The sequence below is a fragment of the Loxodonta africana genome, chromosome 18, assembly GCF_030014295.1.
Source record: "Loxodonta africana isolate mLoxAfr1 chromosome 18, mLoxAfr1.hap2, whole genome shotgun sequence".
Taxonomy (NCBI): Eukaryota; Metazoa; Chordata; class Mammalia; order Proboscidea; family Elephantidae; genus Loxodonta; species Loxodonta africana.
The window spans coordinates 33,844,583-33,871,247 of NC_087359.1; the positions used below are offsets into that span (position 1 = coordinate 33,844,583).

General features: G+C 40.1%; 1 protein-coding gene across 7 annotated transcripts in view; it reads right to left on the reverse strand.

Moving 5' to 3' along the window:
• ATP6V0A1 (ATPase H+ transporting V0 subunit a1) overlaps positions 1 to 26,665 on the reverse strand; it is a 53,229-nt gene that overhangs the window by 15,189 nt on the left and 11,375 nt on the right. For 3 of the 7 annotated variants that reach the window (XM_023553706.2, XM_023553705.2, XM_023553707.2), the window contains exons 3-18: positions 25,444 to 25,522; positions 24,217 to 24,314; positions 23,534 to 23,662; positions 17,759 to 17,862; positions 17,292 to 17,418; positions 15,360 to 15,442; positions 14,472 to 14,565; positions 12,115 to 12,327; positions 9,796 to 9,946; positions 8,871 to 9,010; positions 8,404 to 8,558; positions 7,853 to 7,943; positions 7,610 to 7,771; positions 5,505 to 5,623; positions 4,762 to 4,978; positions 3,793 to 3,900 (exon numbers count right to left, since the gene is read on the reverse strand). In XM_023553706.2, coding sequence (XP_023409474.1) covers positions 3,793 to 3,900; positions 4,762 to 4,978; positions 5,505 to 5,623; positions 7,610 to 7,771; positions 7,853 to 7,943; positions 8,404 to 8,558; positions 8,871 to 9,010; positions 9,796 to 9,946; positions 12,115 to 12,327; positions 14,472 to 14,565; positions 15,360 to 15,442; positions 17,292 to 17,418; positions 17,759 to 17,862; positions 23,534 to 23,662; positions 24,217 to 24,314; positions 25,444 to 25,522 — 2,070 coding nt within the window. Of the gene's footprint in view, positions 1 to 2,870; positions 2,946 to 3,792; positions 3,901 to 4,761; positions 4,979 to 5,504; positions 5,624 to 7,609; positions 7,772 to 7,852; positions 7,944 to 8,403; positions 8,559 to 8,870; positions 9,011 to 9,795; positions 9,947 to 12,114; positions 12,328 to 14,471; positions 14,566 to 15,359; positions 15,443 to 17,291; positions 17,419 to 17,758; positions 17,863 to 23,533; positions 23,663 to 24,216; positions 24,315 to 25,443; positions 25,523 to 26,665 lie in introns of all 7 variants that reach the window. The other 4 variants (XM_023553708.2, XM_064271056.1, XM_003414242.4 and 1 more) reach the window with 4 other exon arrangements.

Consider the following 26,665-nt stretch of genomic DNA (forward strand, 5'->3'; position numbering starts at 1 on the left):
TCTGCCATGAGTGAAAGAGCTGAAGGCACAGCCCTCAGAACCACCTCATACAGTTTCTGTATGTGCCAGGGAGGCACACAAGGGAAGAGCTCGAGCAATGCTCTCCTGCAAAACAGCCTTCCCGGCAGCTGCAAGAACAATGTTTGTGAGCAGGTTTGGTCAGCTTCCCTGAGCTGCCAGTTCTCGGCGTCACCTGGTGTGCACCATTTACCAAAACTTACCAAACAGCTCAGATCTCAGCGTTGGGCAAATTCTCCCACTTCATCTACAGTTGTTCTCAAATGTTGCTGGAGAACTGGGCGCATCAGAATCACCTTGAAAACTGTGTTTTGGAGATTCTCAAATACTGCCCCTAGAAGCTGCTGTAAATTTAGTAGGTCTGGGATGGGGCCCAGGAAACTTGTATTTAAAAAAATATTTTCCCAGGTATAAACTGTATAATCACTAGGGAGGGTCTAGCAGAATTTAAAATGCAGGCAGCCTGTGGCGCAGCAATCCCATTGCCAGGAACATTATACTTGGAAGACTTTACAGTGACGTGTGTTCCCTGTATCACTATCTGCAACAGCAAAGAGGTAGGAACAACCAACACATTCATCAACAAGACAGTGATTACATAATTTTGGTACATTCACCAGGATGTTCTATGGAATGTTATGCAGCCGTAAAAAAGAACAGTGTAGCTTTGTATGTATCAGAATGAAAAGATCCTCAAGATATACTAAATTGTAAAAGCTAATAAATCAAGGGGCAGAAGAGCACTACAGTTTAAAACACAATTTCTAATATTTATATGTATATGTGTGCATGTGTGTACGTGAACACACATATACACATAAATACACATTTATATCAACAGATGACAAACAGATAAACACTGTTATGTGCAGAAAATATTTTGAAGGTTAAAAACAAAACAGCTGCTAATAAGACTCTTGAGGAAAAGAGTTGGTGGGGCACGGGAGGCTTTTAGTAACCAAATACACCTTTGCTTTAATTTTATTTTTAATGTCAAGTTGGAACTGCTGGCCACAGAATTATGTGTTATTTTTATTTCTTCTTCCACTTATCTGTTTTAACACGCTAAACGGGAAAAAAAAAAAAAGTTCCCAAGGTGACTCTGATGTGTGGCTGGATTTGAGAACCACTGAAGCCTCAGACGTCTCCAGGTCACACGCATGTTACACCCGACAACCCTGAAAAGGTACAGACTGCCAAGTACAGCTAAGTGGCACTGGTGACTGGAGGAACTCCAGTGCATCCTGGGCTGGGCTATAGGGTAGAGGCGGCAGGCTCAGGCTTTAAGTCTCCTAAAGCAGAAAGCCATTTCCAAAGCTTTCCCCACCCAGCAGATAACGTGAGGAGCAGACCGGTGAAACCTCCCAGCCTGACACTAACAAGTGTCTCTTCTGAACACAAAGAATGAGCGGTACGGGAAGGGGGATGCGAGACAACCAGCAGATTAAATAAATAAATAAATAAACTTTGATATACACTGCTTACAGACAATCAAGAGGTCACAGAACAGAAGAAAAGCAGATCAGTGTTCAAATCCTCAGCCCTTTGGAGCTGAGAATCCAGGGCCCTTGTTATGGAATGACCATCCTTATACCTTCAGGCTGCTCTCCAGAAAGAGATGTGGGCTAAGGAGACCCTGTGAAGGTGTGGGCTTCCAGCCTGGGTGGGGACTTTCAACTTGGAGATTATCACAGAAGAGGACGCCGACTTAAAAGCATCCACGCTTTCTTAGAAGCACACCTTATATATACTTGGGCTCGGAGGAAGAAGAGTATGTAGACAGAACATCAAAGAATAAGTAGTAAGTGCTTTATGGTTTTTTTTTTTTTTTTTTCCTTGTAGGGAAGGAGAGAGTAAGTCCCTACGTAAAAATAATTTTAAGCAGCAACATTAAATATCTTCTGACCTGAGATATTGGCCCTTTTATACTAGTTCTAGGAGAATGATTGCAAGTAGTTTTCCAAGTTTAAAATGATCAGAAACACCTAATGAAGGAGATGTTTACCTATTTAAATATTTCGTTTTCTTTAAAAGAGCATGATACTGCTGGAACACAGAAGTACATAAGTAATCACTACTGCTGAAATTTTTTAAATTTTATAGATTCATTACCTAGAATATACTGGGCTATGGATATTAGCACAGGATAAGGTTTTGGTTAAGAGTTTTTTTTTTTTTTTTAAGGACAAACATTCAAAAGCTTAACGTACAAAGTGCTGTTACTTGAGTCATGAGGTAGTAGTGAAAGAGGGAAAGCTCAAGACAAAAGATGCTTTAGTTGTTACACCAGACGTGCAGTACACACAACGAGACACATGGAAGAGTGGAGGTATCCTTGGAATAGCTGAGGACATGAGGGCTTCCGAGGCTCTCCCAGAATACTTGCCACAACTAAGCTTCCTCTGGCAAGAGGTCAAAGTATCAATCTGAAGTAGGATCTTAAAGTGCAGGGAAAGCAATGCAAGAATCACAGAGATGTTCTCACTTCCATGCTGAAGAATCGTCTAATACATCATCACAAACACAGACGTGAAAGAGGATGGGTCCAATATCTGCCGTCTCGGATTAAGATAATGGGACTCCGAGAGGATAAAACAGCCACTTTGTCTTCAGGAACATGGCTGTACTTACATATCTGAATAGAAACTTAGCAGACCAGTGGTAAAGGCAGCATCTGAATCTATGCTTAAGAGGTGGAAATCTCTTCTGTCATCGTCTCAGTGAGTAACGAGGGCATACTTCCCGAGAGCACACATGTCCCATGTGCTCACACAGTTAAAAAGAATGCTGCTGCACTGTTTGCCACCTCTTTAAACATAATGTGATGATCTGTTCCTTGGAATTTCACTCACTGTTGCAGCCACTGCTGCCTCTAGTCCCTGTTGGCTCGGGGTTGGGCTGACTTGGGCCTCCACAGGTTGCCCTTCCTGATAGTGAATGGAAGAAAAGAGGAAGGGAGAAGAAAACAAAAGACAGAGGGAGCGAAGGGGGGAGACAAATGGAGGGTACATGGAAGGATGAAAATGGTCAGAAAAGGGAGAAGGAGGGTCTTGTAACTCAGCTGCTCTCCAACAGGGGTAATAAGCTAACAGCTGTATGAGAGTCATGCAATAAGATCTTCTAGGTGTTCCCAGACAGTGCAATAACTAAGCCTTATTGGATAGCCAGAAACCACACACAACACTGAACATTTGGCAACTTAACTCTGTATGTGTGGAGAGAACTCATACGCACACATACATTAAGTAAACACATATGCATATGCTTCTTCTGAAAAAGAAAAAAAAAAAATTTATGTGCTTTAAACCAAGCCTTTTTCCTGGATGTTTTGGTTGGTGAAAGTATCATGGTCTCATTTTAAAAGAAAATGTTTCATCATCAGCCCTGTGGTTGCCCAGACAAACCACATGAGTAGGTTCACCTGCCTGCAGCTCCTGAGGCCTGGCTTTGGCTGATGCTGCACCCAGACAGGCACAGGCCTGGGTTTTGCTGAGCACAGCATGACACCCAGGAAGGGTAAAAACTTGTGACTTGTTGTCTCTACCCCAACTACTCAAAGCTGAATCCAGGTGTCTGCGCAGCAAATACATGTTTCTCTGACCTCAACGGGACCAGTGCTCACACTTGGGTACGCAGTGCAAACGCATTTTAGGAGTATAAGGGTATACAGATTTGCGTACACTTAAGAGCCTCCGATGGGTAGATCAATTTAATTATCTTGATCTTAAAAAAAAAAAAAAGTTTAGTAGTTTTCAGCAACAAAAATACACCCACCAGATGCTTCCTCCTCAAATACTGACGGCGAAGGACCAGTGGTTTGAACAGCAGCATCCACGGTACACACAGTAGTGCAACTACAACCAGGAAACACTGAATTCCTTTCTGTAAAGAAGGATAAGACACATCACATAAAAGTTCATTAATTCATTAGTCCCAGGCAGAGCAGGAGAAAAATGTAGAGCAGAACTCAAATTCACATCGAAAGACCAGACTTTAATGGTCTGACAGAGACTGGAGGAACTCCTGAAACTATTGCCCATGGACGCTGTTAACCCAGAACCGAAACCATTCTCGAAGCTCACTCTACAGACAAAAATCAGACAGGACTATAAAACAAAAAATAATATACATGAGGAGTGTGCTTCTTAGTTCAATCAGATACATAAGACCAAATGGGCGGCTCCTGTCCAAAAGCAGGATGAGAGGGCAGGAAGGGACAGGAACTGCTCGAATGGACACAGGGAAACTGGGAGGGAAAGGAGGAGCGTGCTGTCACATTATGAGGATTGCAACTAATGTCACAAAACAGTATGTGTACATGTGAGAACTGAGCTGGAAGCTTTCACCTAACGCACAATTAAAAAAAAAAAAAAAAGTCCATTAGTCAAATATATGGTTTCCAGCTCCAGCACAATTTCCCCCAAAACAGGTACCGTTTTTTCTTATTAACCCATGAATAACATTATCTAGTTGCTCAAAATAATTAGCAGATGTTCTGGCAAAGCCCAGGAACTGACTGATAGGAGGGGAGTTATAATTCTCACCTTTCTGGGATACAGAAATCACAGAGGACCCTCCCAAGCTAAGGTGGATAGGCTAAGTTTAGATTTGGGAAGCACAGGCTGAAAACCAAACACTCCAGAAAGAGTTTTTTCCTCAGCTTTTTCGGGGTCAGGGACACACATGACTTCTGGAACTCGGCTAACCACCTAATTAGGACAGCCCACCTCTGGGCTGACGCACCTGCCCAGAGTATAGCATCGCATTGCCAGTGTCGGAGTAGGAGAAGAGAAACATGTTTATGAAATGGATCAGGAGGCTCGGTGCCTTCTCCGAGGTGTGAGCATCATAGGCCGTCCACTTGTAAAAGATGAGGATCACCAAGTAGCCAAACAAGGAGGTCATGAAAATTATTTCAGGAATAAAGCCAAAGTAGATATTCAGGGGCTTCTTGAAATAGCTGAGAGAGAGAGAAAAAATGCTAAGCTTGAACAGATACAGGACCACTCCTAACGTGAACGGTGTACTAAAGTTTTCTATCCAATGCTTCCCCAAGTCTGTCTTCATGCCTTTAAGACGCAGCAGTCAAAAGCACTGGAGCCAACAGACACTGTCAGATTAACTATCGCTGCCAAACCTTGGGACCTTGAACCGTCCCTGTACCACCCTCACCGGGAGAAAGGAACTGGAAAGACTCGTACCTTCTTACACACAGTTCATAATTTTATGTGAGTCACACGTCGAAGAAAAATAACGCACTCATTTTGATGAAAATTGCTCAAAATTTTTTCAAAGATCTTCACTGCAATTGTTAATTATTAAGAGGCTAATATTAAGCCTCACTGAAGAACACAAGGTTTTATAAAATAACTTCTACAACGTGAAACAGGGTTCTGAAATAGTAATCACTCCCCAAAGATGTTATGATTTCTTTAGTTAAAAGCTTATCTACACCAAGTATTCCTAAGAGAGAAACAGCAACTCACACATGGTTGAAAAGGCTCAGGGTGACTCCAAACATCATATGGAAAATACCAAGGATAACAGACATCTTCATCTTGAAGGAATTCAGGAAGGTCAGTTTATTGGTAGCAATGTTCCAAATCTGTCACAACACAAGAAAACAAAAAGGTACTGCAAAGGGGTCTGAAGTAGAAAAACGTTATTCATCCACTTAAAAAGTAGTTGTTTTTTTTATTATGGAAAATGCCAAGCATAAACTTCATTAGGAAGAATGGTGTAACAAACTCTCATATACCCATCATCCAGTTTCGATAATTATTATTGAGTTATCAACTCATGGCCAATTTTGTTTCATCATACCCCCACCCACTTCCCATCTCCATATTATTTCTTTTTTTAATAATTTTTATTGTGCTTTAAGTGAAAGTTTACAAATCAAGTCAGGCTCTCACATATAAATTTATATACACCTTACTACATACTCCGACTTACTCTCCCCCTAATGAGTCAGCCGGCTCCCTCCTTCCAGTCTCTCCTTTCGTGACCATTTTGCCAGTTTCTAACCCCCTCTACCTCCATATTATTTTGAAGCAAAGTCCAAATATCATTTTACCTGTAAATACTTCAGTATGGATCTCTAAAAGGTAAGGGCTCATTTTAAAAACATGGCTCAACACTGTTATCACACACCCAAAAATATTAACAATATTCTTTAACATCATGAATATAATCAATATTTAAAATTATCTGATCGTCTCCAAAGTTTTTAAAAACTAATTTATCTATTTGAACGAGGATCCAGATTAAGTCCATACGTTGTGAATGCTGATACAGCTCTTAGCCTCTGTAGGTTCCTCTTCCATCTCTCCTTTTTATTCCTTACAAAATATCTGAGCAAATTGGGTGGCTCATTTACCCTGTAGATTTCCCCATAGTCTGTGTTTTGCTGACTGCACCCCAGTGGTGCAGTCGTTCATCTATTTTTAAGTATCAGTTGCCGTAAGCTCTTGTCACCTAAGGCCTGCACGCCTGTGATATTTTCCTGACAGCTCTCTCTTCCTCCACTTGGCCACCAGATTAGTTTCCCTAAATCATGACTCTGACCCACACACTTCCCTGGGCCAAAACCTCCCTTGAAGGCCCACTGTCATTTCTAGGTTAAAGTGCAAACTCTGCAGCCTGATAAGCCAGACCCTCCACAACCTAGCCAAGTATCTTTTCTTTCTGAACTGCCTCTCCATGGAGAACTCATCCTGACTGACAACTTGTGACTGCTCCTCTCCAGCCCCAGTCTCTCCTGAAATTCAGTTCTGCAACTCCACTGCCCAATGGACATTCACACCTGCATGTCCATAGACACCTCAAACTCAACAGCTACCCTGGAGGCATCAAATGAGAAGTCTGTAAAAAAAAACGAAACAACAAACTTGTAACTAGAGAAACCTACATGAATGTAAGGTAATATTACTATGATCAAACTCCAAGCTACTCGAGGGTAGGAGCCATGTCTGAAAACTTTTCCCCAGCAGGCCTTATGGACAATAGGGATTTAATAAACATTGTTAAATGAACATGTAAAATGTTATCAAAACTCTCTGAGACTCAATTTTCTTATCTGTGTGACAGAATTGTTTCAGAATTAAATCAGATACGTCAAGGGCTCAGCACAGTGCCTGGCTCTGTGTAAGCATTTTAGTAACGTTAGCTACTGTAATATTTAAAATAACTTTGTACATTCCCATCTCTATATTTTTGTACATGCTTTGCATCAACTACTATAACAATCTAAAAAAAAATTCTAAACGTCAGATTAAATCCCATTTTCTACAAGAAGCCTTAATCTTCCCAGCCCACAGTAATCTGGTTTTCCTTTGGATTTTTATGATCCCTACTGTCTAATGGTTATTTTAAAAATTTTCCCTTTTCTTTTCTTTTTTAGTACATAATACAAAAGATTTGATCATACCTTATTTGCCTAAGTATTTGAAAAAAATTATATTCTGGGATAAGTATTCATAAATATGTAAAGATAAGAACAGAAATATGATATTCATAGGAAAAACTTATTTCTGCTTTATTAAAACATCTGGCTAAAAATAAAATCCAAACTAAGAAATGAATTACATACTGGGAAGGAGTCTTGAAAATAAGTCTTCCCAGGGTCAATATTATTAGGTGTCTCAGAAATACGTAGTGCAGGAAGGAATGTTTGGTTCCCCAAGGAGCTTTCATGTATTCTGGACAAATCCACCAAGGTTTTCCGAAAACATGTCAACCTAAAACCAAGTACCTATCTTCATGTTAATTCACTCACTTCAGGGTCAGAGTTAACAAATTTGGGGTTACAGATGTAGGAGAGAAGTGCTCTTACCGGATCGATGCCAAAAGGGTATGGTCCACCAAAAACTCCAGGGACGGCTGGGTCCAGCTGGAGAACAGGGTTCCCCCGAAGTGTCTCCTCCCTACCATGTTAGGAGGAAAGTCAAATTCATTTTTTATTAAGAAAGGGAAGCCACTGGGGTCCAAAAATTGATCCCAAAAGAAACAACTACAGCTATCTTGTCTCTCCAATAAAAGCAGAGAGACTAGCAGCCAAGAACGAGAAGCTACCAGAGGTGAGAAAAACAAAACATTAAACACACATACACAACCAAGTAGGAAATTCTGGGAATCTGCTTTTCATTTACAAAAAAAAAAAAAAGTGCTTAAATCATAGTCTCAGTTCCCTGATAAAAAAAAAACTGCTGATCAAATCACAAAGCACCTCACAAGGTGGAGCGTAAATAAAGAGACTCTGAATTCTCCCGAAACAGAGATACTGTCAAACCCCTTTTGAAGAAGTGTTAGTTCACCACTCGTCTTAAAATCAGAGCTGAACATGAAATGAATAAGCTTTGACTTTTAGTTTCTTCTGCAACTTACGTCCAATTAGATATGAACATCGGCCGGACGCTCCAGGACGATCCGAAGATATTAAGAGACTTGGAAAAGCAGTCATTGTAGATGAGGCCAGTATAGATGGAGAAAACACCCATCAACAGAATAATGTATCGGCCACTGAACACAGTGCTAAACATCTGGGAACCAGAAGGAAGAAGTCAACAAGGATGGACTTGCAGCGGCTTATGTGTGACAGTTTTATTTACAATACACCAGTCCTCTCCTCTCAGACCACTTTACACCATACGGGTCAGAGAGCTTGAAGTAAAGATCAAAACACAGTGCTAACCAGAAACTGACTTTCACAGCACAAGGCCTCTTTAATGTTAAGATGAACACAGCTTTGCTATTCCCTTTGATAAATTCACGGGTAAAAGACTTTCAGACGACAATTTTCATAATGACTGCTTAAGCAATTTTAAGCCCAGTGCAGATTTAACAAACATTACCTCATTCTCGTTCTTCTGGGAGAGGATCCGGCTCTCCCTTAACACCATCCACACAGCAAAAAGGGTCATCAAAACGCCATGGCCAAAGTCTCCAAACATCACAGCAAATAGGAAAGGGAAAGTGATGATGGTATATGGAGCTATAACACAACCAAAGAAGGAAAAAGAGAAAGTACAGAAAACTGCAACAACTCCCCAGTTATCACATCCTCTCCATTCCTAAGATCGATGTAAAGTGACTTATTCCCAAGCTGCCATGCTGGTGGACTGTCAGGGATAACCTTCCATGGTAGGATCCACACAGCTCACAAAGCACCTCTCATGGAACCTGAGTTGCTGCTAAAATTTTAAACAAGGAAAAGCACAAGGTATGAACCCTTTGTCTCTAGCTAGCCCTGGCAACCGCTTGGTTTGTTCTTTGATTCCCTTTTTCTAACCTCTGGGATGCTACGCCTGGAGCAGGCCAGTTTTCTTCCCAGTTGGACAAAGCTACCAGGAAGTGGGAGAAGCCCCAGAACCCACAGCAAGGCAGGTCCTGCAGAAAACGAATCCTATTATCTCTTTCCAACCTAGAAACCAGGAAGAAGGCATTGTCATATATCAGACATCTTAGAAAAGACATTTTGCTTAAAGCAGCCCTTACAAATGGTTTGCTAGAGAAAGGGCAAGTGTTTTACCGCTGTGAGGGTACCTGAAAGAGTCCAATCCAATGAGCTCATTTCCCACCTCTTCCTATAGGGTCGCTATGAGTCGGAATCAACTCGACGGCACTGGTGTTAAGTGAGTACCGCCCTTATGTCAAAATGGGTACCCCTTTATGGAATTACATTAAGTCCTGACATCATCTTTAGCTTTAAGCCAATTGTCCAACAGTGTTTAAAGCAAGGCATTAAAAATAAAACAGAAAAGATTTGAGCTTTTTTACCTGGATTTATCTCTCGGTAAGTTCCAATTCCATAAGCATCTACAATGTTCTGAAAGCCATATGTGAACTTGTTGGTTTTGTTATAGGTTGGGGGAGTCTGGTTTGTCTGCATCCTGTTCAAAATGGAAGGCACGGTGGAACCGCTGTGTTCCTGGGAAACATGAAGCACATGTATCAACATTAGGTCATCCTTCTAATTGTGGTGGTGGTTACACAGGTAAACATGTTTATCAAGACTCATTAAAGTATACACATAAAATATGTCCTTTTCTTTTATGTAAATTATCTCAAAATGAACTAAAAAATAAAATTGTTGGTTATCTTCCCCAGCCTTTGGGGAAACTAGGACTAGGTATAAGATGTATAATGGAAGATTTAAATTCTCAAGAAGACCACCCTTACTGTGAAAAAAATTTAACTCTAGAATATGTAACCAAAGAAAAGGTAGAATCTCCTTCCCTGGAGACACCCTCATCTACTTTTCTTGAAGTATTACCCTTCTCTCGTCTTTCTACGGAGAAAACAAAGTATATTCTCTGTCTCTCCTTCTTCACTACCCTCTCTTAACTCCTAATCTCTTGTAGTCTGGCTGAGTATGTTCATTCAAAGTGCCTGGCTCAACACCAAAAGGAGGCCAGGTGGTACCATGGTTAAGCGCTTGGCTGCTAACCAAAAGGTTGGCAGTTCAAACGTACCAGCAGGTCTGTGGGAGAAAGATGTGGTAGTCTGCTTCTGTAAAGATTTACAGCCACGGAAAACCTATGAGGCAGTACTACTCTGTCTTACAGGGCTGCTATGAGTCGGAATTGACTCTAAGGCAACAGGTGGGTGGGCTCACCACCAGAACTAAAGGTCTTCTCTCTCCTGTGCAGGCCCCTGACACTAGATATCGTCCTCTTCTTTGGTGAAGGTTTTAATTCTTTGGGCGTTCCCCTTTGGTTCATTAACCAGTCCTTTTCTCTCTTTGCTGGCTCTTCCTTCTCTACCAGGTCTCCAAGGGTCTATCTTCAGTTTCCTTATTTTCTCCCTCTCAGAGGTCTCACTCCCTTCCACTCTCGTGACTCCCATTTCTCTCATTCTGTGCTATTGAGATCCTGCCCCACTGCCCGCTAGGCATTTCCATGTGAATTTCCATCCAGCGCCCCAATGTGATTGAAACTAAACTTTCCCTTATCAATAAGCTTCTCTTGCTGAACTTTTATTTCCATTAATGGAATCATTACTTCCCCAGCCACTCAGCTTTGATGCCTCAGAAAAAAACTTTAAATTCTTTCTCCTGCACCTTGCTAGGAACTAAGTATACCTGTTGATTCTGCCTTCAGAATGTCTCACAAATCCACTGGGTTTTTTTTCCCCCCATTATCAAATCCTACCCTAAGGGTCTTTATGACTTACTACTCCATTTCTACAACAACCTCGTAACTTAACCCTCACCTATGGACTCTCTCTCCATTCCCTAGTCCAACCTAGACACTATCAACAGATTATTCTTTTACAGCTCTCTCTAGATCATGTCCTTTAACTGCCTGATAACTTTCTATGCCTATCTCCCCTGGAGTAAAATTCAAATCCTCTTATCTGTTATTTAAAAGCCCTTCACAAGTAGTTTAAAAAATCTGCCTATCCAGGTTTACCTCCCACTCTTTCAGCTAACCCATTATAATTCCTGCTCTTGCCCAACCACCCACCATTACACTGAACTTCCTGCCTTTGACCATAATATTTTTTTTTTTTTTTAGTCATTACTGATCAATATCCTATCCATTCTTCAAAGTCCTGATCAAATGCCACCTTCTTCCTGAAGTCTTTTCTGATCACCCTAGCTGGGAAAGTTAGCACCCTCCCTCCACACACATACACCACTCTTAGCACAGATTGTCTTGTATTGTATGCATGTCAGCGTCTCCTAACAGGCTGTAAGATGCTTGACTGCATGTTTTTTACATCTGTCTATCCCTTCCAGCCCCTAGGTCAGTGCCTCAGACAGTCACTCTAAATAACTACTAAAGAGGTCTGTCTGGGTTCTATACAGAAGTAGTCCAGAGAGTGAATCAGGAAATTTATGTTCTGATCATGCGCTATCTTGAAGAATCATGGGTATATGACCAAGTTATTTAATTTCTGACCTGCAGCTTCCACATTTGTAAAATAAGGATAATACTCTAGGGCTTTGTACAAAATGTATTGTCAGGATACAGGTGGATATGTTAAAGAACTCTGAAAGTGAAACTGCCACAAAGATGAAACTGATTAATGTTACTGTCGATGAGAACCTTTTTTCCCGGCCACAAAGAGCCCTGCCAGCTGTGAGGGACTCACCGTGCCCCTTCTAAGTGCAAACTGGATGGAGTCCAGGTCTGTGACAGGGCACCACACCTCCGCAATCAGGCACTTCTGGGTCACATCTATGTTGCACAGGTTCAGAGTGTGGTAGATGGCCTTCATCTTCCGCACCTTGATGAACCAGACTCGGATGTTCTTAGCAGCTGCCTGCAGAACCCTCTGGCGGTGATCCTCTGTTTGATTCAGAACCTTTACGGAGACAAAGGAACAAGGGAGGGACCCCTCCAACACCAGTCTTTGGTCTCAGGACATGCACGGCAAAGAGGCACAGCCAGGGACGGACCCCTCCAACACCAGTCTTAGGTCTCAGGACATGCACGGCAAAGAGGCACAGCCTTCTGGGTATCTGTTTTTTTTTTTTTTTTTCTTCTTCTTCTGGCTAGAATGGCTTCTTTTTTGCCAAATCACAAGGAGTTAGGTTTCTAGTTACTAATACTGATTTTCATTTATCTTCAAGCCGAAGAGAAACTGGCAGAATGGTTTTTAGCTTTTCTTTCTATATTTAATCTTACCACCAACCCAGAGGGAACAGCAAAACAAATGTAGGTCATTGGCTTTTACTTGGATAATTAAAGAGCTAGTGAGTTTCCATAGCGAGCCTGTAACTCAGACTCAAAGAATGAGCACCACAATCCCAGGAGCTGACAAAGGCAACAAATCCTGAACCTAAGCCAGCATCAGGGGATGGTGGGAAAAGAGGCAGACACTGTCTACCTAGGCCTTACTGGGGGACATGTAAAAGAAGAAACTGGGACTAGGAGGATCCAGGGCCTTTAGAGGGAGTCTAGACTGCCACCTACCACTGCCATCATGGAGGCAGCAGACAGGCTTTACCCCTCTTAAGATTTCTTGGGGAAAAACAAGTTTCAATTTTTGATCTTTGGAAACTAGTATATATTCCTCAGAGGAATCATATTATCAAGGCTAGGGCTGAGAAAGGGGCAAGGACATCTTACCTTCTATGTCATGTTTACTGCCAACTATTTAAGGTTTCAATAGCAGAAGGGGAGGCTAAGAGTCCTCCTTCCAATTAGAAGAACTGGACAAGCAACCCACCAATCACATTTCTGCATTAGAGTCTATCTCTCTGAAGGGAAAAAGCTCCATATTTGCCCATTTTAAGCATACCTCTCCACTTGAAGCACTTGTCAGTAAAGAACAAAGTAGTAACCACTCATGACACACAGGTGAAGTGCTTGTATCACCTAAGAATAAAGGAGCAAAGCTACCCTCTCTCTCTACGTTGGTATTTCACAATTAGTATTAAAACTTCTTTAGGAAAGATGTTAGATAAATTTGCAAGCAATGTTCTATTTGCTTTTCTCTTTCCCCATCCCCTCCCCTCACATCCTACTCCTCAGCATACTCTTTTAAAGTTTTGTTTACAAAGCTGGATTTTTAAATATCAAATTCTGGTCATTTACCCTATGTCACATGCACTTTAAATCTACCCATAAATCTGGAGATGATAAGACAGCTCTAGAACCCAGAATGTTCTAACATGGCCTATCACCCACCAGGAGATCTTAAAAAACTCAAAGGAGTCAGCAATAGGTCAAGTAAGTGGGTCATGTACAATGGGGCTCAAAGGGAGAACTGAAATAGGAGTTACATAAGTGGAAATGTTGCCACTGCTAGAAGGAATTGCCTTGGGGATTAAATATATTTTTAAATGTTTCAAGGAGGCAGTCATACATTCATTCTTTCAACAGGGAACAAAGTCCCAACCTGCCGCCCTTTTCCTTCCATGTGTATATAAACCAAGACTCCTCCATCAAAACCCTGTGATAACCACTGTGCACGTATGCTGCACACACTGAGATTTGCTAAAAATGTAATGCGTTCTCTTTCTGGGTACAAGAGCCATAGCGGGACTCTTTGGCTAAACTGTGTAGTTAAGATCTAAGATGACCAGAAGCATATACACCAAGCTGTTAACAGCGGCTGCCTCTGGGGTCAGTGTGTGTGCGTAACAGAGCAGAACTTACTTTATATGTGATTCTGTATTATTGGTCTTCCTTAACTAAGCATACTTATTATTTTTATTGTAAAACTTACCTCAGACTCATGAGATGGAGGGGAATTAATACTCTACGTAACAACAGTTTCAGACGTATAGCATTCCTGTCTCGTTTGAAGATGACTCATGCTATTTTTAACAGTCACTCCCTGAGACTTTTCCCCAGCTTCCAGGGGGACATGTTACTCATGGACATTTCTTGTTTTGGTAGCCTGGGCTGCCTGATAAACTAACTATTAGTGTTTCAAGGAAGGAAAATGGCTTGCTATTATTTTATTTCACAAAAACAAACTCCCTCTAGCCCTGTGTGTACCATTTGGAGATCATCAATCCGGGTATTAACTCCAGAAGCCATTTCTTTCCTCTCCTGTGGCGTCTCAGGACAGGGATAGAGTGAGGCTCGGAACCTGGAATGTGCAGACACAGCCTGAGGAATACTGAAGTTTCTTTCTTTCTTCTTTTTTAAAATAATATTTTATTGTGTTTTAGGTGAAAGTTTACACAGCAAATTATGTTCTCATTTAACAATTTTTACACAAATTGTCCCATACCATTGGTTACATCTTTTACAATGTGTCAGCATTCTTGTTATTTCCATTGTTTGTTCTGTTTCCACTGAGGCAGACTGAGGTTTCTTAACCATCCAATTCAAACAATCTCTAAAAGTAATCCTAACTTACTCAAACAACCAAAAGAGGAATAGTTTAGACTGAAAAGATAATCAACAAAAATTGTTTATATTAAGAGGCTAAAAACAGACTTTGAACTACTTTCACATTCTCTGGAGCTATTAAATTCCCTTGATATTAAAAACAAAACAAAAAAAGTAAAGCAAATTATATTATAAATTATTGGAAAAAAGTGGCATGGAAACAGATCTTATGGCCAGAATTTCAGAAAAATTTAAGAACACAGAGTCCATAACACTCTGCTGGGCGTGTAGATCTACCATAACAGGGCATCTATAAACCATGAATCTTATTATTTCTCACAGGAAAAGGAAATTGTAGTTTTGATAATATTTTTTAAAAATGAAATTAGACCATTTCTAATTGTTTTAAATAGCCCTAACGTTATTAAAAGATACAGTCATCGTGTGAATGTGAACTAAAAAGGATTATGTTTCACTATTTTTTATTCTAAAATTTAACAGTTCAGTGGCATGACTGTATCCTCTTGGGCAGAAGCAGGTGTCTCTTACCCTTCACAGATTTTCTTGACTCTGTTCTTCAACTGATCGCCTTGGAAGAAAATGATAAACACGGACTTGTGCACGTAGTCACCCTGGGCCCCAAAACCAAAAATCAAGAGTTCAGACATCTAAATTCAGATGAAAACCTCTTAAATAACTTACTTTTTGATGATTAAGGAACAATGGGAATCCTTCCATGATATGGAAACTCTATACTTCAACCAAAACCCCATTCCATATCTTAAGCTTCACTACAAGAATGTTTGTCCTGTAACCTCTAATTCACAAAATTATTTTTCAACTCAACCAGGAGCTTGACACAGAAGCTAAGAGGCTGTTCCTCTTAGTACTATTTACCAATTCAACTTTAAATCTTATATTGCCTGAATGACAAAAAAAAAAAAATAAGAGAAGAGGAAAGAGAAGGAAGCCATTTCTGTCTGTTCACCTGCTTAGAAATTCCCAGATAAAAGGGGCTGAATAACTACCAGGAACTACAGATGCTGATGCAAAATCTCACGATTCGTGCTAATTTTGACCGTATGGAACAGGGAGGAAGGCAAGCCATTCCAATACCAAGTTTACACCTGGAGTCTGAGCAAGGATTAGAAGGTAAGGTCAGAAAAATAATATATGCTGTGTTAACCAGGATTGTCTCTGGATTCTGTATTCTCTGATACACCTATAGAACATGTATTGCTTTTATAATAAGACAAAGAATGCAGCTTTAGAAGGAAAACAAGGGGACGAGGAGTGAAGAAAATAAGATGTGTAAGAGCTAAGGAAGGCTCAGGAGTCTTAAATCCCTAAATTCTCTAGGGAAAAGCCAGAGAACATTCTCTACACAGCTGCTCTGTTGTAGATATCTAGACGTCCTTTCCTGATGTGTTGATAAAAACATCTTTCTCTTGCCCAGAGGCAACCTGGCAGAATATTCTGAGAACAGTTCCACATTAGGTGTGACTACAGATTACAACGTTTTCACAACCCAGGAACAGCCTTCAGTAAGACTATAAAACTGCTCCTCCAAGTTAGTGGACTCACTGGAACTTCAGCATCAGCACACTGCTCCTCAGCATAGAGCAGAAAAGCCACGTAACTGGATCATTTTTAGCCGCATAACCCTCCCGATTTGAGGAGTATCATAATACTTTCTCTCTTAAGTAGATCAAAGAATACTAATCTAAGAAATCCAAGAGATAATTTAGAACAGAAAAATCACCTCCAGATTTCTAAATAATACTAATACAAAAGTGAAGTAAAACTTCTGGAGTACATTTAGTGATCTCTGCTTGTAATCCTCCAAATCAGAACTTAACCATACTTACTTAGGTTTATGTTTTAAACTCTGCCCCATTATGTCAAATCCAAGATGTTACGCTGTTTCTACTTTCCAAAGCACTGGGTGAGGAAGAACAATCATCCTATCTTGCACAATACATATATTTAAACCAAATTTCTAATTCTCCCAACAAACAAGTAGACAAAAAAGCCCCACCAACTAAAATTTCATCAACTTATAAAGATTGCAGTTTAGGAAATCTCTCCTTCTCTCTTTTACTGATAGATATTACCAAACTTGAAACCAGATGTCTTGCTTTAAGTTAATTTTCATAAAAGGCTAATTTTCTTTGGGTCCCAGATCAATAACAAAAAATAAAGCTAAAGTTTAAAATAATTGGAAAAAAAAAAAAGTATTTCCAATCAAAATAATATCTACACAGACGAAGCTTGGAAATGTATGTGCATACGTCATGTATACATTGGATGTGTACATATGACGGAAGTTAGAGGAAAGGAGCAGTCCTTCAAATTCTCAGATCAATCTAAATCTAAGGGCTACTCTGTAGGAGGGTCAGATCAGGTGGCACCAATGCTGAGTTACTGCTCTGGGCTCCCTTTACCAGACCTACTCCACCTGATGCCATTTCCTTATCTTACAGTCACAGGATCCTCCAGGGGGTTCTCGATTTCAGCCTGTCGCAGGAACACATTCCCCCGGCACACTCGCCACAGCATGCGCTCAAAAGTAGGGATGCGCTCCCGGTTAATCACACCAGCCACGAAGCTGTGGGAAGAAGAGCCAGATTGGGAACTCTGTTCCACATCACGGGATAGGTGGCTTTAAGAAGACAAAGAGCAGTGAAAGGAAAGAGGCAATGACTATACACATGAGACTATGTATCATGATGTCAAAAGGACTACCAAAGTCTTATTCCTCATCGCACTCCTGGAGCCAGTAGAGGGTGGACAGAATGACTGAGGAATTGAATCCAAACTGACTTAGAATACTTCTCAACAGGCTCAGAGGACAGCGCGTCATTTCAGCAAGGGAATCGCCAGCCTCTTTCGAACAACGAAGATGAACATGACCCCACTGGGTAGGGAAGGGCTGAAGTGGTACTTACCCAAGTCTTAAAGGTGTGCCTCTTCCCATCTCACTTGGCTCCAAGAGGGATGAGGACTCTTCCAACAGGTCTGGATCCGCCATCTGCTGATGATGCAATTCAGCCTGAATTCACAAATCAATTAATATCTAATGAAAATAGTTAGTGGCATGCAGGGAACGAGGAACCAGGAGATAAGTTCAGAAAATAAAGATGGGGAAAAAAAAAAACACTGAAAGAGGAGACACGCCCACAAAAAGAAGAATAGGGGTCAGAAAACAAGGAAAAGAAACAACAGTCAAAGAAAACATAATTGTCCCAGTAAAGCATCTGGGCAAATGGTTAGAGAAATGATGAACAAAGAAAAAAACATTAAAACGTGGTGACATGTATAAATCTGTTACTTGATGGAAGCCATTTCTCTCTTTCCTATGTTTCCCTGGATGAGCTATGAAAGTGTCAAGAATTTCTTTTGCAAGTGAATAGGAAGCTAAAGTGTCTCTCCCTTTTGGGTAAAAACAAGGCAGCTCTGCGGATATTCTCAACATTTAATTTCCAGGGAGCTACAAACTGGAAATTGCCCCATGTGGGAATGTGAAAGATGGAGACTCTCTTTCCAGGGAAGAAAGCAAGGCACCATCACTGTCTTGAACACAGTTTGGTGTGGAGAAAGACGGAAGGGGCATCTCTAGACATCTAGGCTTTCCATGTACTTAAAGATTCAGAATAGGAGAGCTTTCAGCATGGCTACTTTATTTAAATACTCCAATCCATGTGATTTAAAGAGTGTTTTTTTTTCCCAAAAGGATAAGAAGCACAACAGCCCGGGAGGCCTGAGCCTCCACTCTATCCATAAAGGGAAAAAAAAGTAAAAACGTATCTCAATGTCCTATTTGCAGGCAAAGAATGTAGGAATATCAAAAAGCTCATTAGGTTTTATAGTTTAAGGATTCTTGTGAACATAGCCAAAGCCAACAATCTAAATCAAGTAAGGTAAAGAAAAGGCAACAGATAATAAAGCAATATAGAGCTCAAAAGAGCTCATGGACTGGTTTAATTGGTTTGGTTTAAAATGATTTCCACCATGACAATTTATACAATGAAATGAAGGAGGATAGGGACCTTCCCATCTGTAGGTCTACATTTCCTAGCCTCTCTCTAGCCAACTTACCCTACCACCCTTTTCCTTTACTCTCATCAGAAGGAAGAAACTGCCCTTAAAAATAAAGTCCAGTTGACATCTCTACTGCCTGATCTACCCACCTTTAATATCGATACACTACTCATGCAACATAAGACTAGAAATAAGAACAATCCTCCTTTTCAAAAGCAAAACAAAAGTCAGGTAATTTTTCTCTATCATTTTCATTCCAAATTTCAAGTTGATTCCACTCCTGTCTACCCCACTAACAAAACATGCCACATTGGAACTTCACGTGATAAAGTCCTAAGACCATAAGGTAACACAAGACTGACTAAGTATAAGCCAGATGGTAAGTCTGAAGGCTTAAAAAAATGAAAGCAACTGCTTTGGGAAATAAGTTACTGAAGCAGAATAAAAAACAGAAAAAAAGGACAGGCAGGCACTGGGTATGCAGAAAGGCACAGAAAGACTGTCCTGAGATTGGAAATGCTTATTGTAAGATAATGGGAGGCACAGGTTACCACTTGCTGCCAAATGGAAGATTAAGGGGTTCTTTTTGTTTCTGCTTGAAATCAAATCAGCTGACTGAAAGCCACAGGCAACTTATTTTGAGGATCCAGATGACTACGACATTTCAACTTGTTCTTGCAATGTCTCTTGGCAAAAACCAGCAAAACTGATTACTACTTAGAGGACTCTCCCCTACTTCCCTGCATGATTCACAGGACCTGGCTTAAGGAAATCCTAAAGATCTGACTCAATACAAACACGTGTGCTCCCAAAGGGCCAACTAATAGAACAGGAAATAGTGTTCAGCAACTAGACTGACCCAAAGACCGTATCTGGGACTCTCTAGGGAAAAAAAAAAAAAAAAAACGCAGCAGAATTAAAATTAAATAGCAACTTGCAATAACATTCTAATTACTAACTTCACTACTTCACACTTAAGAAACCTAAATCTTAGAAAGAATTTTTTTAAATAATTGTGCCTGATGGAAAACTATGATGACCAGATCCCCTGAGGACCTTCAAAGCAATATCTAAAACCATGGGTGGAGTATTTAAATCTAATCTTGAAAATCTCGGTTCTTGATTACAACACTGCAAATGTTTGCAAAATTACCTGCTACGCCCTTTGGTTTACCTCTTTCCCCAATCAGAATACTGAAAACCATGCCGTGAAAAGGGAAGAAGCAGAACCTCCAGCAGCTCCGTCTCTATAGCATTTATGTATAACGCAGCACATCCAGTTGAAGCTGCATCAATTACCAAGAACAAACACTTTTAATTTCACCTACATTGAGAAAGGAATGACATTTCATCATTTAAGGTATTCACCAAGCCCCATCACCACACTCCATAGTCGATGACAAACGATAAAGAAAAAGAAAGAAAACAGATGGATGGAAAACTCAGAAGGAAAGGAAAGGAAAGCAAGGATCTGCATGCCATTAACCATTACTTTTCCAGTCTTCTTTATGTTCGCATATGTCATGGTGCTTATGCTAAAGCTGCAGAGAAATCTCTCCAGCTCTTACAGTTCTTCATAAGCAAGAAGACTGAGAAAAGGGTCATCACTAACAAGTCATTTTAAATGCTCTGGATAAGAAATGGCTAAGTCCAATTTGTAATCATCTTAAATCATAAGAATATTCAGTGTATGTTTACTCTCCCCCTTTTACACACCCTGCGAATCATAACCCCTATGCCTAAAGGTGGAAAGAAACATTTTCTCATTTGGCATTCTCCGCTAATTCATTATTATGAATCATTGACTGTGTTCACCAAATTAAAAAAAAAGAGGTTTAAAATTGGTAGTGTTTTAGGCCATTTGCAAACATTACAATTTCAGGCATAGAAGAAAATCTCATGAAAAACCCCAGCTGGGTGATTTGGAGTTTCCTTATCTTCTGCATTACTGAGAGCGTGCACTCGCATGCACAGATGCTCTTACCCTGCAAGGCCTTGTCTTTTGTCACAGCCAAGACACCTGAGACTGCTGTTCAGCAGCATCGGGGCAAGGTCTGATGAAAGGGAGCTGGCCAAGACTACGAGCTACCTAAGAGCAGACAAAGCACTGACTGTGCACTTGGAGGCAGAAAGCAGAGTGGTTCCTACCAGAGGACTTCCTGTACTTTACTGAAGATGCCAGGAACCAACGTGGGGCTGAGGATGAAAGCAAAGGAAGAACCTCACATGGCTAAGGCCTCCTGCTCACAAGTACTTCCAGAGATTTTTTTTTTTTTTTAAGTATGTTTTGTATAAATAGGAGGGGAAAACAACCCATCACAGACGGACACACAGGCCATGAAGACTGAGAGCCTGGCTTCTCGTGATGGCATGTTCAGACTTATTAATCACAAAATAAAGTTCTTAAAGCCGTAACTGAATGATTTGAAAAATTTTATGTCATCTTTCTCAGCAGTTCCCTTTATTTCTAGTATTTTTTTAATTATAAAATTAATAGTTTAAATTATTTCCCTTATTAAGGGAGTCTATTTGTCAATCTTTATTCAGAATTTCTCCCAGAATTAGTGAGTTTAGGAATCTCACTCCAACCCTTAAACTCAGGATGTTATGAAAGACATTTTCACATATCTCAGCAGTGAACTAAAGGTTACATCAAGGGGGGAAAAATAAGGGGTAAGAGAATTAAGACTCAAATGATGCTTAAAGCAGCTGGGCTTTGACCTCGAGGCTAGGTTTACGTGGGATCTGTGGGCAACAGCTCGGACACATTTAGAAAACCATGCGTCTATGACCATATGGAGGCATTGTGTTCTGGGATATTTCCTGATATGACTAAGTGATACATTCCATGAACAGAGGGACCATGTCTTAACTCATCTTGTACCTCACAAAGAGTGGGTGCTCATTAAATGCTCAGTGAAAATAAACATACTGTTTACCAAACCCAAATCCATTGCCATTGAGTCAATACCAACTCAGCGACACTACAGGACAGAGTAGAACCCCAAAGGGTTTCCAAGGAGCCGCTAGTGGATTCAAACTGCTGACCTTTTGGTTCACAGCCGAGCTCTTAACCACTGTGCTACCAGGGCTCCACATAGTGTTAGGCAGTGGGAAAACTAGAATTCAAGACTATTTGTTCACTAAAACCATATGGCATAAGTGGCCGTGCCTGTTGCAAAAGACCTTAAAGACTTGGAAAGAGTTCATTACACTGTCCCACAGCCTCGAATGCAATGATACTGGGGACTACTCAAAGAAGTTACCACCAGTCTAAAAATTCTCCACTCAGTGAGCCAGCTGAATATTCACACAAAACCTCAATTGATAACCAGATTCCGATTCTTGGGAGGACCAGGCAATTAAATTCATATGAGCTTTTCCTCAGCCCAGAAGATCTTTTTAATTAGCGCGGTTTCTCTAAGTCAAATCCTTAGTTACTGTGGAATATGTCACATCTTCAGCAGACTTGCTCTAGCCCCAACCCCCCCCCCAAAAAAATCCATTGCTATCGAGTCAATTCCAACCCTATAGGACAGAGCAGAACTGCCCCACAGGGTTTCCAAGGAGCAGATGGTGGATTTGAACTGCTGGCCTTTTGGTCAGCAGCTGAACTCTTAACCACTGTGCCACCAGGGTTTCCCTGCTGTAGCCCAGTGATTCTCAACCTACAGCATGCCTCAAAATCGACTTGTTAAAACACAGATTCCTGGGCCCCGCACTCAAGTTTCTGGTTCTGGGGTTGGGCCTGGGAATTTGCATTTCTAATAACTTCCCAGATGAGCCTGATGCTGCTGGTTGGAGAACTCCTACTCCAGCCTGAAAAACTAGTGAAACTTAGTCTCTCCTCAAAAGACAAAAATCTAAAGTAAAACTGGAAACATATCAGATGCTAACTAAAATGCCAAGCTTTCTATTCAACAAAGGAAATAAAGAACTTTATGGGAGGGCACACTGAAATCTCTCAAGCGTCTAATCTGGTGGCCATCATAAAAAAACACAGGCTGAAAGCTACAATCTTTCCCAGGTTTAATTAGGAGAGGGTAGCCTTCTGAAAACCTTGCTCCCAAGCCTTCCATGGGGTTAATTGGCAACTTACTGATCCACATTTTTAAATCAGGAATGTAATCTTTTTCCCCTATAAGGTAACGTAGCTGGGTTTATGTGAGAATCCAGGAGTTTCAAACAGGCATCCTAACGATACTTCCATACAACACAATGAAAAACTCTTGAAAATACCCTTTAAAATTTGCTCAATGGCTGATAAGCAAGCATAGAGAATAAAATTAAAATTTGATGACAAGAAGTCTGGAGATTAAAATTTGTTATAATTTCAAGTAACCAGACTTATTTTGTTTCTTCAACTTTAACCTTAAGCAAATACTTACCTTAAAATATACATGTAAAACTCTCAATTAACTATGTTTATACAATTACATTAGGATTCCTTTCACCATCTTGAGACAAAAAACTGCAGAAAATGTAAAAATACAAAAACCATGGTTGGCTATGCACTGCATGAAAAATGGAACATAATCTGACATTTCTTCAACTAAAGCAGGGTGCAAAAATGGTATTGCTTTTAAATTAACAAATCAAAATAATTACTGGAATAAAAATATGGCCCACTTGTACAGGTGGAATATCAGCGGCTCAAATACTAAAAGAAACAATAGTCTGACCTCATCAAAAAACTGTTGAGTTTTTCGAAGTATAAATTTTAATTCAGTCAATTCCAGAAAGTTTCTCTTCAGAGCTTCCTGATTGGTGTTGATTTCCTTCAGTTCATTTTCAATCTTCTCAAAATTGGCCTAGAGGAAAAAAAAAAATCAAATTATTAACTCAAACTAAGCTCAATATGCTTGCTCTGAAAGACATTTAATGAATTCCTACTATAGAACTCTTGCAATCCTGACAGTTGAAAGATATCTTACAGCTACACACCAGATACTGTGATTTTACCAGGGAAATTTTATTTATGAAGATTTTTTGCTTAAAATAGTTTTTCTTTGTCTATAGATTCTAGTATATACTCGGTAAATTTCTCAGGGGATTTCAACTGGATAATTATGGAAAAGCCCATTGGCTGTTCATTTAGCGTCTATAAGATTAATAAGATAGACAAATGGACATTAATCCAATAAGGTTTCAATAAACCATAAACTTATTTAGTGGCAAACGACACTGTTGGAGATACCTTTTGATACTATTAAAAATGGAATTCACTTCAATCCCACCCATAAGAAACTTACAACGAAAGACAAGGGTGACAAGGCCAGCAAGAACTACTCTATCTACTCGGGAAAGTGATGCCTATACATAACTAGAAAGAAATTTATCTGGTTCTCTAGGAAAAACTGCTTACCTCTAAGTCAATCATATCCCGGGGGAAGGGCACTTCTGGGTTTTCGCCAGTGTCCATAATTGGGATGTTAGCTTTTCTTATCTCTTTCTCAACAAATCCTAAAATGACAATCAAAATGTGACTGCATGCTGCACATGCCTGGAGCTGCCATTATTTGAGGAAGAGCGTCAGAAAAATATTTTTACATAAAAGCAGAGCTTGTTCTCCACAGTCCTCTTTCTACTATCTCATGCTCTCTAAAGCAGTTACCCCAAAGAGGGTGGTCATCCCACAACTTCCTTCTTTGTGTCTTATGGTCATAAAACTGGCCCTTATTCACTTTGTCTGCCCACCCTGTACAACTGCTTCCTAAAAATATGATAGTTCTGGCTACATATACTGTTGGCAACGCAGAACTAAAGAAGAAGAATGCAAATCAACAGGATATTTGACACTTCATATCAAACAGGTTTCGTTAAATTTGGAAACAATCGGGTCAGTTTTAAGTAAAATGAAAAACAAAATACAGAACAAGGCTTTCTTCTCCAAAACACCAGAAAAGTGTTTCAGGTGACAACTATTGACTTTTTTCTGAGGGGAGGGAGGCGAGGTGCAGACGTATCTACCAGCTAACCAAAAGATGGCACAGTATAGTGGCAAGATCATGGGTTTTGGAGCCAGAGAGAACAACCTGAGTTCATATACTGATTCCATCACAACTGCTTATGTTCTTGGGCAAGTCCCTCCACCTCTCTCATCTCTGGTGTCCTCATTTACTAAATGAGGAAACATCCAGTTTGAAGGAATATTACAGAGAATGAATGAAATAAGGTATATGAACACACTAGCCTTCAAAAGACCCTTAATAAATACTAGTTTCCCCCTCATAAATAGCTCAAACTAAAAGACGGCTGAGCTAACATCTAAAATTGATGGTGGTCCAGGTCCTACTTCTCAGAATTCTTTAAAACAGTCCTACTATAAAGCCCTCCCCATGAAAAAAATCACCACAGTATTTCAGCTTGCAGCCTTGTCATCTCAAACAAGGTTTTCACTAGGCACTTCGTAGCCCAAAAACCACAAACTCTACTTGTATACGAGAAACTCATCCTAACGGTATGATCACAAGATTTTCCCTCCTTTCTTATTTCTTATAGTACTTTCTTCATTTATTTAGAGGACTAGCGTCTCTCATCTAAGACAAATGACACATTACAGGAATATCATACAAGACTGAAATATACATACGAAGCTTTCGATCCATTTCTTCACATCTTCTAACTTCATTCACAAATTTCCGCTGGAAAACATTCACATCTGGATTTAACTGGAAAATAAGAACACAATGCCAAACATTCAAATACTGCATGTATTCCCTCTGTTTTGCAAACAACATATCCTGCAAAGTGAAAACCTATTTTCGTGTCCATGTAGGATACAACACTAACCAAATTGCCTACTGATCCATAGGGGCCAGTCACACCAACTAAAAATAAAAACCACTGCTGCAACAATTATTGGAAAGGAGGCAAACTAGGCAATGCATGGTGGTACATAATGTTTTCTCCCAGGCTAAAAGTCCCAGTGACCCAACCCCCCAAAACCGCTTAAAATTTTGGCAATGGATGTAACAGAAACTCTGTCTGGTTTTCTTTCTCTTCTTCTTCTCAAGCAGAAGAAAGAGAAGACAAACTTGTTCTTCTGTCCCACGGTCTTCACCTTCAGGGTGACATTCGTTGACACACAAGTAATTTTCAAAACCATGTGACAGACATTGAGAAATATAAACAAGAATAAAACAAGTTCCACACAGTAAGAAGCTTGCAATCTAGTAGAGAAGAAAAATAAACATAACCAGTAAAACAGCATGTCATAAATTTCACAAAAGTAATGCAAATAAAGAACTACGGTTACTTGTTCAACATTTATGGAGCATCAAAATATGTGCCAGGCACTGTAGTAGGCATTGGGGCAAATGCAAAGATATGTCCTAGCTTTCAGGAACTATCAGTTACACAGGAGAGACAGATACAAACCAATAGTTACAATCTGTTGCGATAAATGCTACTAAAAGTAAGCAGAAGATTTTGAAAGCTGTTGGCAGTTTCTTATAAAGTTAAGCCTACTCCTCCCTACGCCATGACTGAGCATTCCACTACTAGGTATTTTACTTACCCCACACCTAGGTAGTGGGAGATTTTAATATCTTTTTGACTACTGATTGATCAAGTTGATCAAATATTAATAAGGACACAAAAATGTGAACAACACAATTAACAAGCCTAATCTAACACATTCATGACACACACACATACATAAATAACCCAGCATCTCATTCTTTCTTCAAGAACTCATTTCTAAAAACTGACCACAAAACAGGTCATATAACGCAAGTTTCAACGGGTAAAGATCTGATACTATAACCACCCATGTTCTCTGATTACACTGCAATTAAGTTAGAAATCAACAT